Source organism: Loxodonta africana, chromosome 8 (genome assembly GCF_030014295.1).
Source record: "Loxodonta africana isolate mLoxAfr1 chromosome 8, mLoxAfr1.hap2, whole genome shotgun sequence".
Classification (NCBI taxonomy): domain Eukaryota; kingdom Metazoa; phylum Chordata; class Mammalia; order Proboscidea; family Elephantidae; genus Loxodonta; species Loxodonta africana.
The window spans coordinates 20597098-20614110 of NC_087349.1; the positions used below are offsets into that span (position 1 = coordinate 20597098).

Sequence of the window (17013 nt, forward strand, 5' to 3'; positions counted from 1 at the left end):
GTAAAGAGCTAATTTCCTTATATACACGAAGCTTCTCTAAAGTCAATGAGAAATACTAAAAAAAAACAACCTATACCTGTGGCCTTTGAGTTGATTCCGACTCATAGCAACCCTACTCCGTCACATCGGGTCGCTCTGAGTTGGAATCGACTGGACTGCACCCAACAATAACGTAGAAAAATTGACAGAAGGCACAAACAGAACAAATCACACCGAAACAAAACCAGTGACTTTTCAACACATAAAGAGATGCTCAACCTCACTTCTGATAAAAAAAAAATACACACTAAAACCACAATAAGCTATCATTTTTAACTTCTAGAGTGGTAGACATAAAAAAAATTTAAAAGACTATACTGATGAGAGTGTAGGGGAACCTGGCACTTTTATAGATTATTGGTAGGAATAAAAATGAGTAAACACTTGTACAGACTATTTGGCATTATCGAAAAAAATTTAACCTAGCGAATAAATCTAAACAGAGACGTAAAAGACCTATACAAAGAAAACTATAAGACACTACTGCAAGAAACCAAGAGACCTACATAAGCAGAAAAACATACCTTGCTCGTGGATAGGAAGACTCAATATTGTAAAAATGCCTATTCTACCCAAAGCAATCTATAGATACAATGCAATTCTGATCCAAATACCAGTGACATTTTTCAATGAGATGGAGAAACAAATCATCAACTTCATATGGAAGGGAAAGAGGCCTCAGATAAGTAAAGCATTACTAAAAAAAGAAGAACAAAGTGGGAGGCCTCCCATTACCTGATTTTAGAACATATTATACGGCCATAGTAGTCAAAACAGCCTGGTACTGGTACAACAACAGATACATAGACCAATGGAACAGAATTGAGAATTCAGACATAAATCCATTCACATATGAGCAGTTGAAATTCGACAAAGGCCCAAAGTCTGTTAAATGGGGAAAAAACAGTCTCTTTAACAAATGGTGCTGGCATAACTGGATATCCATCTGCAAAAAATGAAACAAGACCCATACCTCAAACCATGCACAAAAACCAACTCAAAATGGATCAAAGACCTAAATATAAAATCTAAAATGATAAAGATCATGGAAGAAAAAATAGGGACAATGCTAGGAGCCCTAATACATGGCATAAACAGTATACAAAACATTACTAACAATGTAGAAGGAAAACTAGACAACTGGGAGCTCCTAAAAATAAAACACCTACGCTCATCCAAAGACTTCACCAAAAGAGTACAAAGATTACTTACAGACTGGGAAAAAGTTTTTAGCTATGACATTTCTGATCAGCACCTTATCTCTAAAATCTACATGATACTGCAAAAACTCAACAACAGAAAGTTAAATAACCCAATTAAAAAATGGGCAAAAGATTATGAATAGGCACTTTACCAAAGGAGACATTCAGGCTGCTAATAGATACATGAGGAAATGTTCACGATCTTTAGCTCTTAGAGAAATGCAAATCAAAACTACAATGAGATTCTCACTCCAGCAAGGCTGGCATTAATCCAAAAAACACAAAATAATAAATGCTGGAGAGGTTGTGGAGAGACTGGAACACTTATATACTGCTGGTGGGAATGTAAAATGGTACAACCACTTTGGAAATTTGGTGCTTCCTTAAAAAGCTAGAAATAGAACTACCATACAACCCAGCAATTCCACTCCTTGGAATATACCCTCAAGAAATAAAAACCTTCACACGAACAGATATATGCACACCCATGTTTACTGCAGCACTGTTTACAATAGCAAAAACATGGAAGCAACCAAGGTGCCCATCAATGGATGAATGGATACGTAAATTATGGTATATTCACACAATGGAATACTACACAATGATTAAGAACAATGATGAATCTGTGAAACATTTCATAACATGGAGGAATCTGGAAGGCGTTACGCTGAGTGAAATTAATCAACTGCAAAAGGACAAATATTGTATGAGACCACTATTATAAGAATTCTAGACAAAGTTTAAACACGGAAGAAAATATTCTTTGATGGTTACAAGGGTGGGCAGGTAGGGAGAGGGACAGTCACTAACCAGACAGTAGACATGAATTTTTTTTTGGTGAAGGGAAGGGCAACACACAACACAGGGATAGTCAGTACAACGAGACTAAACCAAAAGCAGTTTCCTGAATACAACCAAACACTTCAAAGGCCAGAGTAGCAGGGATCGGGGTCTGGGGACCATGGTTTCAGAGGACATCTAGGTCAACTGGCATAATCAGATGTATTATGAAAACGTCCTGCATCCCACTTTGGTAAGAGGCATCTGGGGTCTTAAATGCTAGCAAGTGGCCATCTAAGATGCATAAATTGGTCTCAACCCACCCGGAGCAAAGAAGAATGAAGAACACCAAAGACACAAGGTAAATATGAGCCCAAGGCAGAAAAGACCACATAAACCACAGGCTCCATCAGCCTGAGACCGGAAGAACTAGATGGTGCCTGGCTACCACCAATCACTGCCCTGACAGGAAACAAAACAGAGAATCCCTGATGGAGCAGGAGAACAGTGGGATGCAGATCTTAAATTCTCGTAAAAAGACCAGACTTAATGGTCTGACTGAGACTGGAGGGATCCTGACCGTCATGGACCCCGGACCCTTTGACAGCCCAAGATTGGAACTATTGCCAAAACCAACCCTACAAACAGGGATTGGCCTGGACTATAAGATAGACAATGATGCTGGTGAGGCGCGAACTTCGTTGCTCAAATAGACACTTGAGACTATGTGGGCAACTTCTGTCTGGTGGTGAGATGAGAAGGAAGAGGGGGACAAGAGCTGGTTGAATGGACACGGGGAATACAGTGTGGAGAGGAGGCATGTGCTGTCTCATTAAGAGGAGAACAGCTAGAACTACGAAGCAAGGTATGTATAACTTTTTGTATGAGAGGCTGACTTGATTTGTAAACTTTCCCCTGAAGCACAATAAATAAATTAAAAAAAAAACACTATTAAAAAAAAAAACTTAACCTAGCAATTCCACTGTACATTTTTACAAATATATATGGTTATTACAGCATTGTTTGTAACTATAAAACAGTAGAAAGTCTGAATACTTATCCAGCAATAGAACAATTAAATGAAATATCATACATCATTATAATAGAACTGTATTCAGGGTAGGACTCTATGCACTGAAATGGAATGGTCTCCAAAATACAGTTATCTGTATCCATTGTTAATGGATAGTCTCAAATGCAGAACAGTCAGCAGAGAACGCTCCTGTTTGGAGGGACGAGATTAGGGCACATCTACGTTTATACATATGTTGGCTATCTCTAGAAGGGTATCGGTGTTTGCCTCTGGGGAGGGGAAATAGGTAGCGGGGGGAGTGGAAATGAGTAGCTTCAGAAATATTGTTATTAAAAACCCCAAAACCAAACCCATTGCCATTGAGTCAATTCTGACTCTTAGGCACCGTCAAATCAGCTCTGCCTCACAGCAACCCAATGTACAACAGAACGAAACACTGCCTGGTCCTGCGCCATCCTCACAATTGTTGTTATGTTTGAGCCTATTGTTGCAGCCACTGTGTCAATCCATCTCATTGAGGGTCTTCCTCTTTTTTGCTAACCTTCTATTTTACCAAGCATGATGTCCTTCTCCAGGGACTGGTCCCTCCTGACAACATGTCCTAAGTACGTGAGACCAAGTCTCACCATCCTGGCTTCTAAGGAGAATTTTGGCTGTACTTCCTCCAAGACAGACTTGTTCATTCTTCTGGAGTCCATGGTACATTCAATATTCTTCACCAAAGTCATAATTCAAAGGCATTCATTCTCTTCTGGTCTTCTTTATTTGTTATTCAGCTTTTCCATGCTATAAGGTGATTGAAAATACCATGACTGGGTCAGGAGAACCTTAGTCCTTAAGGTGACATCTTTGCTTTTTAACACTTTACCACTTTTGCATTTTTGCCCAATGCAAATATGTCATTTGATTTCTTCACTGCTGCTTCCGTGGCCATTGACTGTGGATCCAAGTAAAATGAAATCCTTGACAACTTCAATCTTTTCTCCATTTATCATGATGTTGCTTATTGGTCCAGTTGTGAGGACTTTTGTTTTCTTTACATTGAGGTGTAATCCATACTGAAGGCTGTGGTCTTTGCTCTTCACCAGTAAGTGCTGCAAGTCCTCTTTGCTTTCAGCAAGCAAGGTTGTTTTATTTGCATGTCACAGGTTGTTAATGAGTCTTCCTCCAATCCTGATGCCCCATTCTTCATATAGTCCAGCTTCTCAAGTTATTTGTTCAGCACATAGACTCTACAGCAGAGCTCTAGAAGCAGAATTTTCGTTTCTCTTGTATTTTTTTTCTTTTTCTTAAAAATTTTTTTTTTTTATTGTGGTAAATACAGATAAAACAAAACATTGGCCATTTCAACAATCTCCGCAGGTATGGTTCAGTGATACTAACTTTGTTCATCATGCTATTCAGCCATCGCCCTTGTCAGTTCCCAGATTCTTCCATCACCTTAACGGAGGCTCACTGTCCCCTAAGCACTGAGTCCTCCTTTCCTCCTCCATCCCTCCCCACCCCCTTAAACCAGTCATAAACTCTGGTCTCTATACACTTGCCAATTTTAGATATTTCACATACGTGGGATCATACGATATTTGTCCTTCTGTGCCGGACTTATTTCACTCAGCATAAAGTTTTCAAGGTTCATCCATGTTGTAGCATGTCGTTCCTCTTATATTTTATACTAGGTGTATATACTACCTATTTATAAAAACTAATTAACCTTATATATATATATATGTAACTTACTAGGACAGGGAGCGTTCCCTAGAGGAGGAGAAAAGGGAGTGAAACTGCAAAGGCAAAGACAGGGTCATCAACTTTATCGGCATTATTTTATTTATTTTAATAGGATACGAAGTAAAAAGAAAACATAGGTACACAGATGTAATAGCATTAGTCTGCATTTTTTACAGTCACAGACTTTTAAAATAACATTTGCCACAATTTGATCTAGACCTTTAAAAAGATTTTTTGCTTGTGTGATTTGGATTACCGGTCAAGTTTGAGAACCATTATTCTAAGATTGGTTTAACATTAGCAAATTCAGTCAATGCAATCTGCCATGTTAATATATTAAAGGAGAAAAAGCGTATGATTATCTTAGTAGCTGCAGGAAAAGGACTTGATAAAATTCACCACTCGTACAGAATAAAAAGAAGAATTGGCAGATTAGGAATAGATGAAAACATCTTTATTTGGAGAAGGAGAACTACAGGAAACCTATAGCAAATGTATTTAATGGTGAAGGGTGGAAAAGCTTCCCTTTTGAAATCCAGAAAGAGCCAAGGGCATTGCTGTTATCACCACTTCTATGGAACACTGTACTGAAGGCCTTAGCTAGGGCAGTAAGGCAATAAAAATAAGTAAAAGATAAAAAAAGGCTTGAAAAGATAGATACAAAACTGTCATTATTCATAAATAATAAGACTATAAGTGTAGAACAAATTTAGCAAGTTTACCGGATTCCACATCAATTGTATTTCTATCCACTAGTAACAAACAGAAAGTGAAATAAGTATTAAACATACCATTTCAATAGGATAAAAAAATAACAAGTTTCTACAAGTAAATCTAGCAAACGATATGTAAGGATTCTGTGCAGAAAACTGTAAAAAGTATTGAGAAAATGGAAGAAGATCTAAATGTACAGAAATATACAAATGTTCGGTGATTAGAAGACTCGATATTGCAAAGACGCCAAATTTTAAAAATGAATCTATGTATTCCATGTAGTCCTCATCAATATCGTCAAAGAGTATTTTTATATTAAAATACAAAGGCTCAAAAAATAGTGCAGACTCTCTACAAGATACCGATTTACTATAAAACAGATTTCAAGAGGTTGATGGAGTAATTTCAGGGGTCCATATTTTTTTTATGAACCTAGATCGGAAAAAACTACACCTAACTTAATTCTAGCATTTCTTTCAACCATATATGTAAGCAACATACAACAGGAATGTTAGCAGTATCCGTGACTCTGTCACATATGGATACTGCAGGTATTTTGGTTGCAGATACCTTCATATATTGTTAGTGTTCATCAACACTTCAAAGTTACAGCGGTCATGAGTCCCTAGGTGGGGCAATGTTAATGCGCTCAGCTGCTAACCAAAAGGTTGGAGATTTGAGTCCATCCTGAGGTGCCTGACGACCTACTTCGAAAAAATAAGTCACTGATGAGTAGCGTCTGGAGTCTTAAAAGCTTGTAAGTGGCCATCTTAGATACTCCACTGGTCTCACCCTGTCTGGAGCATGGGAGAATGAAGAAAACCAAAGACACAAGGCAAAAATTAAGCCAAAGGACTAATGAACCACAACTGCCACAGCCTCTACCAGACTGAGTCCAGCACAACTAGACAGTGCTCGGCTACCACCACCAACCGTTCTGACAGGGATCATAACAGAGAGTTCTGGACAGAGCTGAAGAAAAATGTAGAACAAAATTCTAACACGCACACACAAAAAAAGACCAGACTTACTGGTCTGACAGAGATTGGAGAAACCCCAAGAGTATGGTCCCCGGACACGCTTACAACTCAGTAATGAAGTCACTCCTGAGGTTCACCCTAAACAGGCCCATAAAACAAAACAAGATTAAATGGGCACACCAGCCCAGGAGCTAGCACCAGAAGGAAGGAGGTGACAGCAAAGCTGGTATGGGGAACCCAAGGTCTAGAAGGGGAGAGTGTTGACACGTCGTGGGGTTGGCAACCAGTGTCACAAAACAATACGTGTATTGTTTAATGAGAAACTAGTTTCTCTGTAAACCTTCATGTAAAGTAAAATTAAAAAAAAAAAAAAAAAGTCAGCCATTGAAAACCCTATGGAGCAGAGTTCTACTCTAAACACACATGGATGGGGTCTCCATGAGTTGAAGCCAACTCAGTGGCAATTGGTCCTGGTAGACCTGCACTAAAAAAATGTATTAATAAAGAAGCACATATATTATTGTGTCACAAATTTTTTTGCATATTTTGATAACTGCATTTCAATAGAATTCATTTCCTTTGTTAATCCTATGAGCTTAAAAAAAAAAACTTATGTGTTTTACTTTATGCATTTAAAAATAGTATACTGAGAAGAGGTCCATAGGTGTTACCAGACTGCCAAAAGGGCCCATGGCTCAAAGAAAGTTAAGAACCGTGCTACAAAGATACGGTAATTAAAATTGTGTGATATTGGCAAGGAGTAGACGAATAGACCTATGGAACAGAATAAAGATCCCAGAAAAAAGTAAACATACATACACTCGATTTATGACAGACTGGTGGAGAAAAGATGTCCTTTTTAACAAATGATGCTGGGTCAATATATGTGAAACTAGATTTGTACAAAAATCAACTGACAGGAAAATCTATAAAGATAACACAAAATTAACTTCATGACTTCGAGGTAGGAAATTTTTTTTTTTTTTAAGCAAGACACAAAAAAACATTAGCCATAAAAGAAAAGTTAAATGACTCCCTTAAAGTTCAGAATCACTGTTCAACAGAAGATACATAAAAAGAATGAAAGGCAAGCTATAGAATAGAATATATTTTCAATACATATAATCAATAAAGGATTTGTATCCAGAATATATAAATAACTTCTACAAATCTTATGAAAATGACAGATGGATCTATTAAAAATGAGCCAATAGTTTGAACAGACAATTCACAAAAGAAACCCAAATGGCTAGTAAACATTTGAAAAGGTGTTAAACCTCAATAGAAATCCGGGAAATGCAAAGTAAAACCGCAAATACATACCACAACATAGCCCCTACACTGGCAAAACTTTTAAGGGCTGACAGTACCACGAGGGGAATCATATAGAGCGATGGTGACTCTTCTATGAGACAGTTAATGGGAGTGTAAGCTGGTACAACCACTTTGCAAAACAGTCTGACATTATCTAGTAAAGCAGAAGGTGCATACACCCTACTAGCAATTCCACTCCTCTAAGTATGTACCTTGGATGCACAATCAACACTCATGGAAGCAGCAGTCAAGAAAACAAGAGACGCATTGTGTTGGGCAAATCTGCTGCGAAAGACCACTTTAAAGTGTTGAAAAGCAAAGATGTCATCCTGAAGTCTAAGGTGCGCCTGACCCAAGCCATGGTATCTTCAATCGCATCTTACCCATGCGAAAGCCAGGCAATGAATAAAAAAGACCGAAGAAGAATTGACGCCTTTAAATTGTGGTGTTGGCGAAGAATATTGAACATACCATGGACTGCCAAAAGAATTAACAAATCTGTCTTGGAAGAAGTACAACCACAATGCTCCTTAGAACCAAGGGTGGATAGACTGCATCTTACATACTGTGGACATGTTATTAGGGGGGATCAGTCCCTGGATAAGGACATCATGCTTGGTAGAGTACAGGGTCAGCAAAAAAGAGAAAGACCCTCAACGAGATGGACTGACACAGTGGCTACAACAATGGGCTTAAGTATAAAAAGTGTGGGCATGGCAAAGGACCAGGCAGTGTTTCGTTCTGTAGTACGTGGGGTCGCTATGACTTAGAACCAACTCGATGGCTCCTAACAACAAGTATGTACCTCAGGGTATTGGTGGTTCAGTGGCAGAATTCTCCCCTTCCACACAGGAGGTCTAGATTCAATTCCCAGCCAACGTACCTCAACTGCAGCCGCTACCCAATTGTCAGTGAAGGACTGCATGTTGCTGTGATGCTAAACAGGTTTCCATCGTCTATCTATGACCCTGGCGGTGTAGTGGTTAAGAGCTATGGCTGCTAACCAAAAGGTCGGCAGTTCAAATCTACCAGGCGCTCCTTGGAAACCCTATGGGGCAGTTCTACTCTGTCCTATAGGGTCGCTATGAGTCGGAATAGGCTCAACAGCGGTGGGTTTGGTTTTTTGGTTTTATCTACAACCCATCATGGGCATGGCGCAGGACTCAGCAGTGTTTTGTTCCATTGTGCACGGGAAACTTAATGCCACGTGCACCAGAATACACATAAACGAATGCTTACAGTAATGTTCTTCGGGGTAGAGAAAAACTGAGACAACCTAAACGTTTAACAACAGCAAAATGGATAAATAAATTTTGGTATCTTCATTATGAAGCCCTAGTGGTTAAAGGGCTCAGCTGATAACCGGAAGGCCAGATGTTCGAACCCACCAGCCGCTCCGTGGGAGAAAGGTGAGGTCTGCTTCTTTAAAGATTTACAGGCTTGGTAACCCTATGGGGCAGTTCTACCCTGTCCTATAGGATCACTATGAGTCGGAATCAACTTGACAGCCGTGGGTTACATTCATCATATTCATACAATGAATTATTCGGCAATGAAAATGATCAGCTACAATAAGATGGATGAATCTTACAAAATAATGTAAAGTAAAATAAGCAAGACAAAAAAATACACATAGCATGATTCCATTTGTATAAAGTTTGAAAACATGCAAAACTGAAATACACTGTTCAGGGATTCCACACCTAGGTGGTAAAACTATACAGAAAAACAAGCAAATGGTTGTCAAAAAATGCCAAGATGATGGGTACTTTTGGGGCGGGGGCCTGATAGGGAAAGACCAAAGAGGGAGGGTCCTGGGGGGGGTGGCAGTGTTGGGTTTCTAGATTCAGTATATCCGTGTTTGGAGTCCCTGGGTGGTACAAATGGTTAAAGCACCCCTCCTGTTAACTGAAAGGTTGGAGGTTTGAGTCCACCTAGAGGATCCTCGAAAGAAAGGCCTGGTGATCTGCTTTTGAAAATCAGCCATTGGAAACCCTATGGAGCGGTTCTAATCTGACACACTCGGAGTCACCTTGAGTCAGGATTGACTTGATGGCAACTGATGAACACCTGTGTTTTATACATTTTTCTGTATATGTGTTTTATTTCACAACTAAGAAAGTTAAAAATCTGTAGCAGAAATGAGAGCTCGCATCCCTGAGTGTTTTTCTGTACATCTCTACTCTCAAAAAAAAATTTGTTTTAACTGATTCTAGTTATCAGTTAGGTTTCAGAAACCTGTAAGGAAATTTTTCCTGAACAGTCTCCGCAGATAACCCACCATTACCAAAACAACAGTCCTCCTCTCAGCTCTCAACTCCATGTCTGGGACGCCAACGAGAAATTCCTTCCCAGCTTCTCTGTCTCCTTCTACTGGCTGCACCAGGTGGGCGACAGGGTCCATATGCCCAGGTGCACCCGCTGAGCACAGCAGTGGTCGGTGAGGAAGGGCTACGTGCTGGCTCTCAGGGATGTGTTGCCCTCGCCAGCTGCAGGCCTCTATCCTTTTTTTTCCCCATCTACCAAATCCGAGTTGGCCTAAGCTGGACCATGGCCTGGACTTTATGTCTGTCTGGTCAGCTTGGAATGCCTGGGAGGGGAAATAGTAAGCTGTAATGCAGAGGGATGCTGACTGGCAGAAGAAGCCCAAGTGGACAGAGTTTAAAGATATAGGAGAGGCCTAAGTTCTATATAGACCTAGAAATTGGCCCAGCCTGATCTAGAAACTTCTACACCCAATAGCATCCTCCTAAAGCCTCAGTTCTTGGGCCAATGAAGCACCTAGTGGCCATCTTTCTTCGCCCCCTCATATTTCCAGACCTGCTAAGCACCTGTACTTAAATGTCTTATTAAAAAAAAAAAAAAACAACAACAACGAACCCGTTGTCATCGAGTCGATTCTGACTCATAGCGACCCTACAGGACAGAGCAGAACCGCGCCAAAGGGTTTCCAAGGAGCAGCTGATGGATTCAAAGTGCTGACCTTTTGGTTAGCAGCTGTAGCTCTTAACCACTGTGCCACAAGCACTTCAAATTCACAGGGCCACACACCCACTAGGAAGGCTAACAGGAGAAAAATGGAAAATAAACGTTGGCGAGGAGGTGGAGGAATTGAAACCCTCATCCATTGCTGGTGGGATTGCAAAGTGGTGCAGCCACCGTGGAAAACAATTTGGCAGTTCCTCAAAAAGCTACACACTGAATTACCGTATGACCCAGCAATTCCACTCCTAGGTATACACTCAAAAGACTTCAAAGCAGAGACATAAACAGATCCTGTACGCCAAGGTTCACAAGAGCATTATTCACAACAGCCAAAAGGTGGAAACAACCCGAGCGTCCATCAACAGGTGAATGGTTAGACAAAATGTGGTACATACACACAGTGGAATATGATTTAGCCATAAAGAGAAATGCAGTTCTGATACAGGATGACACAAAGGGACAAATACTGTATGACCCCACTTATATGAAATACTTAAAACAGGCAAATGCAGAGACAAAAGTTTATTAGAGGTTACCAGCAGCTGAAGGAAACCTGGATGCACAGTGGTTAAAAACTCAGCTGCTAACCAAAAGGTCCAGCTGCTCCTTGGAAACCCTATGGGGCAGTTCTACTCTGTCCTACAGGGTCACTATGAATCGCAATCAGCTCGATGGCAGTGGGTTTGGTTTGGTTTATCAGCAGCTGGGAGGAAGGCGAAATGAGGAGTTACTACTTAAGGAATACAGAGTTTCTGTATAAAGCAGTTGCCATCGAGCTGACCCCAGCTCATGGCAACCCAATGTATGTCAGAGTGGAAACGTGCTACATAGGGTTTTCAAAGGCTGATCGTTCAGAAGTAGATCACCAGGCCTTCCTTCCGGTGCCTTCGCGTGAACTCAAACCTCCAGCCTCTCGGTGAGCAACAGAGTGTGTTAACTGTTTGCACCACCCGGGTGTGGTGGGATAAAACGCATTTGCAAATGGGTAGTGCTGATGGTTGCACATGATGAATGTAATGAATGTCACTGAATCGTACACTTAAAAATGGTTAAAATGGTCAATGTTTTGTTATGTGTATTTCACCACAATAAAAACACTCACATGGCAAAAACAGCCCCTGCTCTCTTCCCACCGGCTCCTCCTCCAGCAGTCTCTCTTAGTGAAAGGAAATGTCACCTTTCATCCAAGCCGGAAACCTGGATCCTCCTGCTCGCTCTTGCCCCACGTTCAACTCATTAGCAACCTGGTGGTGTAGTGGTTAAGTGCTACAGCTGCTAACCAAGAGGTCAGCAGTTCAAATCTGTCAGGAGCTCCTTGGAAACTCTATGGGGCAGTTCTACTCTGTCCTATAGGGTCGTTATGAGTCAGCATTGACGGCACTGGGTTCGGTTTTCTTTTGGTTTATTGGTTCTCCCTCTTAAACTCTCTGGGATCTTTCCCCTTCCTCTTTTCTGCTGCCCAAGTCCTGACCGCCATCATCTCTCACTTGGGCTACTTCAACCATCCCCTGAGCAGGATCCTAGGTTCCAGGCTTTCCCTCCTCCCACAGCTCCCTCGCACAACACCAAAGACAACATTCTAAAATGCAAATATTATTACTCTTCTCCCTTGCTTAAAGGCTTTTGATGGCTCCCCATTATCTTCTGGATAAAATCCAAACTTCTCAATACAGGGTATGGATCCCTTCACTGTCTAACTCTCTAGGCCTTACTCTTACAGCTCTACCCCTCACACACTTTGGTCCAGGTCTCCTGAAATTCTTATACTTCTTTACAAGTACCAAGCTCTCTCTCCTCTCACGTCTATATATACCTTCGCACATCCTGTCTCCTCTTCCTAGCCCTTCTGTCCCAACCCTCCCTTGGCCCAGGGAATTCCTACTTGTTTTTCTAGTCATGGGTTAAATGTCAGTTCCTATGGGGAATCTTCCCTTGCTCCCCAAAGTCCTTTGTGTTCCTTCAGCACCCTACTCTGTCACAGGTATTGCTACAGTCTGTTTAACTGTCTGTCTTCCCCTTGATGGCGGGATCCTGTCTGACTTCATCTTTATATCCTCTAGAACCTGACCAGTTGCTGCTGAGTTCACTCCAACTCACGGCGACTCCATGTGTGTCAGAGTAGACCTGTGCTCCATATGGTTTCAAAAACAAACAAACAACCCACTGCGGTCCAGTCAATTCTGACTCATAGAGAACCTATAGGGTTTCCAATGGCTGATTTTTTCTAAAGTAATTGCCTGGTCTTTCTTCTGAGGTGCCTCTGGGTGGACTACATCCTCCTTTCAATCAATAACCATTTGTACCACCAGAGGACTCCCAATATGTAATATATATTGCTAGATATAGGTGCTCCTATAGCTCAGTGGTTAAGAGATCCACTACTAACCAAAAGGTCGGTAGTTCGAATCCACCTGCCACTCCTTGGAAACCCTATGGGGCAGTTCTACTCTGTCCTATAAAGCCACTATGAGTCAGAATCAACTCTACGGCAACAGGTTTGGTTTTTGGATAAATACTGCATAGCAAGCATTCAATATGTAATTGAGTGAATGAGGGGAGGCATGTACTCAGCACTCTAAGGCTTCGAAAAAAGCGAAGACCAGGTCTCCACCTTCAAAAGTTTACAGATGAGAAAGACAATCTAGATCATCCTCATCTTTCACCCACAAAACCATCTCCAAGAGCCAGGTGATACTAACCATGTCTGACACCAAATCAAGCTGACTACATCAGGACAGGACAGACGACCAGCCTAGGGCTCCCAGCTGAAGGCCTGGCTGTGAGAAGTGGCTCGGGTTCACTCTACCCATTCACTGACTCAGTGCCACACCAACCCCTGCTTCTGGTCCTACTTCACAGACCACCACACAAAAGTCCAACCACGTGAGAATAGGACTGAGCTGAGGGATGAGGGGGCAAGGCAGAAAAGGGCTCAGATGAACGAACGAACGAACGAACCTGAGCTCAGTGCTCAGAAGCAGAGCGAAACAAAAATTACGTGGTTTTAACTCATGTACTTTCCTGCTCAGCAGCAGCTCCCAAGAGTGTGGGCTGGAAGAGGTTCATACCCTTCCTCCTTGATGTAATGGCAGCTAGAGGGGCAGTATCACATACACATTTCACTTAGGAGAATTCAACCGTGGACCTTGAAAAATAAGTAAACTGATAGATATCCTCTCATAGTGTGGACAACTCAGAACTCATTGAGATTCTAGTGCTGAAAGATTTAGGGTTTTCATACAGCTGGTTCCGGAACTCAAGGCTTATTTCACATGGTGTTCAAAGGAACCTTGTTTATCTTTTCTTTTATAGGGCACAGTAGAACTGTCCCATAGGATTTCCAAGGAGCAGCTGGTGGATTCAAACTGCCAACCTTTTGGTTAACTGCTGAGCTCTTAACCACTGCGCTATTTAAATCTTCCACTCTTTTGCACTGATGTAACTTTAAAGGCTAAAATTATATTTTGTATGTATAGCCACACCAAGCCAGTTGCCACTGAGTCGATTCCAACTCATGGCTGTCCCAGCGTTTCAGAGTAGAGCTGCTCTCCATAAGGCTCTCAGTTGCTATGCTCCTTCAGAAGCACATCACTGGGACTTTCTTCCCAGGTGCCTCTGGGCGGATATGAACCACCAATCTTTTGGTTAGCTGCTGAGCGCTTAACCATTTGCACCACCCAGGGACTCCTGTCTTCAATGCATTACTATACGTTACATATTTATACAAACATGTTATCATAAACGAGTGTATAGGCAAAATCACATATACCACACATTAGGGTAATTCATGGATTTTCGAAGATACTGTGGATTACACAGGACTTCTGCCTTATGTGCTGATTTTTGAATCTGATCCCTACTGGAGACTATAGGAGACTGCAGCTCCACCACAAGGATACCATCCCCCACATGCCTTCTCTGGCATCGCACTAATGATAACGATGCTGCCTCGTCCAACATCCCGGCAAAGGACCTGAGAAGTCTAATGGCCTATGCCAACAACGACTGGTCACCTACGTACACCCTCCCTCCTCAGGAGCAGAGCTGCGAAATGAGGCACCCTAGGGCCGTCAAAAGAAGGAGGCTGCCAGGTCTGCTCCTGGCTTTTGATTTCTTTTCCAAAGATAGTTTTGGAATCACACTGGCCAGAAGCGGAAACAACAGGGCCACTTCCCTTCCCCAACACCTCCAGGTCCCCAGCCCAGCAGAGGGCAGGTGGGGACGACCCATTCCATACTGCTGAAGAAGGACCTGTTTGGGTTCAGGCTGCAGTTTTTCAGGCCCTGCCATAAACCCACCCTGAGGAGAGGGCTCTAGAAGTATCCACAGGCCCTCTGCATCCCACAGTTAAGGGTCCTTCAGCAGTCTTGACCAGGCCAAGGATCCCAACTTCCGAAGAACACACAAAATAATTGGTGCAATAATTTCATCCTTTCACAAACTCAGGCAAGGATCAGAATGCCCATTTTTCAGATGACGAAACTGAAATCTTGTGTGAAAGCAAGACAAGATCTGGACTTCCTGTCTCCCAAGGCAAGAGTTTTCCAACTTTTTGGTTACCTTTTAATTTTCATCACAGATTCCACTCAATTCTTTCCCCCCACCTTCTTCTCCCTTCAAATGCCTAAACCTCCTCCACCCCTATCCTTTCCTTTTTCCCCTCCAACTCGATTTCCCTGTCTCTCCCCCCGGGTCTAAACACCTCCTTGAATCCCTGAGACCCTCGAGCTCAAGGTGGCACTTAGTGAAGCATCTTCTCTTTAAAATGCTTTCCTGTAGCTTGGCGCCCCTCCTCCGGGTCCCTCATTCCCCTGCTTCCTCTGCTCGCCTACCCTGCTCAGGCCTTTTGTGACTGGCTCCTCCACTCTCTCCTCCTCCGCCCCCATCACCGAGGGTCCCCTCCTGCACGTAACCTGCTCCAAAGCTTTAGCCTGTGTCCCTCTCACTCCCTCGGAGTCCTCTCCAAAGCTCAGGCCTGAGCCTGCTCTTTGCACCAGTCTCCACCCCACCTCCGCAGCCCCTGGGCCCGCTCCGGCACACTTACCCGACCAGAGCAGGAGTTTGCCGTGCGCTTCCTCCTGGGAGTCCGAGTCCCCGGCCAGCAGCGTGGAGGTTGCCCCGTAGGGCAGCGCCGAGCCCAGACACACGTTGTAGCGCAGCGGCTCGCAGGGGGCCGCCCGGCCGCAGTGGCTCAGCAGCCGCGGAGGGCCAGTGGCGGCTGCGCTCCTCCTCGCGCTCCCGCCAGCGCCCCGCGGCCCAGACCCGGTCGCATTCCCGCTCCCGGCCGCCCCCCGGCCCCGGCCCCCCAGCAGCAGCAGCAGCAGCCCCAGGAGCGGGAGCGCTGGCCCCCGCGCGGGCCGGGTAGCGGCCATAGCCAGACCCGCCAGCTCAGCAGAGCCCCGGCGCCCCCGCCCGCTCCCGGAACCCGGGCCACACACGCACGCCTCGGGGCCGCGGGGGCGACTCAAGCGACCTGGGCGCCCCGCGAGCCCGGCGCCGGGCCCCCCCGCACGCAGCGCGCGCCCGGGCCCCTCGGCGCCCAACTTCGCAAACTTCGGGCCCCGCGGCCCATGGCGGGCGTCGGAAGCCGGGCCGCGGTGCGCAGCTCCCCACCCTCGCCCAGCGACCCAAGTCGTCTCAGTCCCGGGGGCCCCCCGGACCCTCAACCTCCAGCACCATCCCCCCTCCCACCATTAAAACCGACTCCCGGCCCCTCGGCGGAGGCCAGGCGCGGGCGGGGTGCGGGCGGCGTCCGGGCTCCGCGCCCGCCCGCGGCCCGGCCGCCACTTCGCCGAGCGCGCGCAGCCCCTCTCCCCGCCGACCACCCGGCTCCTTTGTGTTCTCCTCGCTCGGCTCTGGAATGCACCGGCCTCACGGCCAAGCCCGGCCCCTCCGCGCAGCGGGGGAGGGACTGGCCCGGGAGGAGGAGCGCCGCTCGGCGGCCGTGGCGCCCGGAGGGCCTGCGCTAGGGGGCTCGGAGGGCCCTCCTGCCGCCGCCCGCGCCCTGGGGCCAGAGGCGGGGGGAAATGGTGGCCCAGAGCTGCACCAGACCCAGCGGGCACCTTGACTGCTCGGAGGATCTTTGGACTTGGGCCTCTGCAGAGAGCGGCGTGAGGGGCTGGGTGCTGAAGTCAGTGGTAGCTTCTACCACATCCCCGCCCCCCAGCTCCGGCGGTCTTCCCAGCTTTCGGTTAGATCTTTGGACTCGTCTCTGGGCCCATGGAAGAGTACCAGGGTT

General features: G+C 44.6%; 1 protein-coding gene across 1 annotated transcript in view; it reads right to left on the reverse strand.

Annotated features, from left to right (window-relative positions):
- The window catches only part of SMO (smoothened, frizzled class receptor), a 30928-nt gene extending 14781 nt beyond the window's left edge, over positions 1–16147 (reverse strand). Inside the window, exon 1 of the mRNA XM_003407271.3 lies at positions 15820–16147. Within this exon, the coding sequence (XP_003407319.1) occupies positions 15820–16147 (328 nt within the window). The remainder of the gene's footprint in view (positions 1–15819) is intronic.
- Positions 16148–17013: the final 866 nt, after the last annotated feature.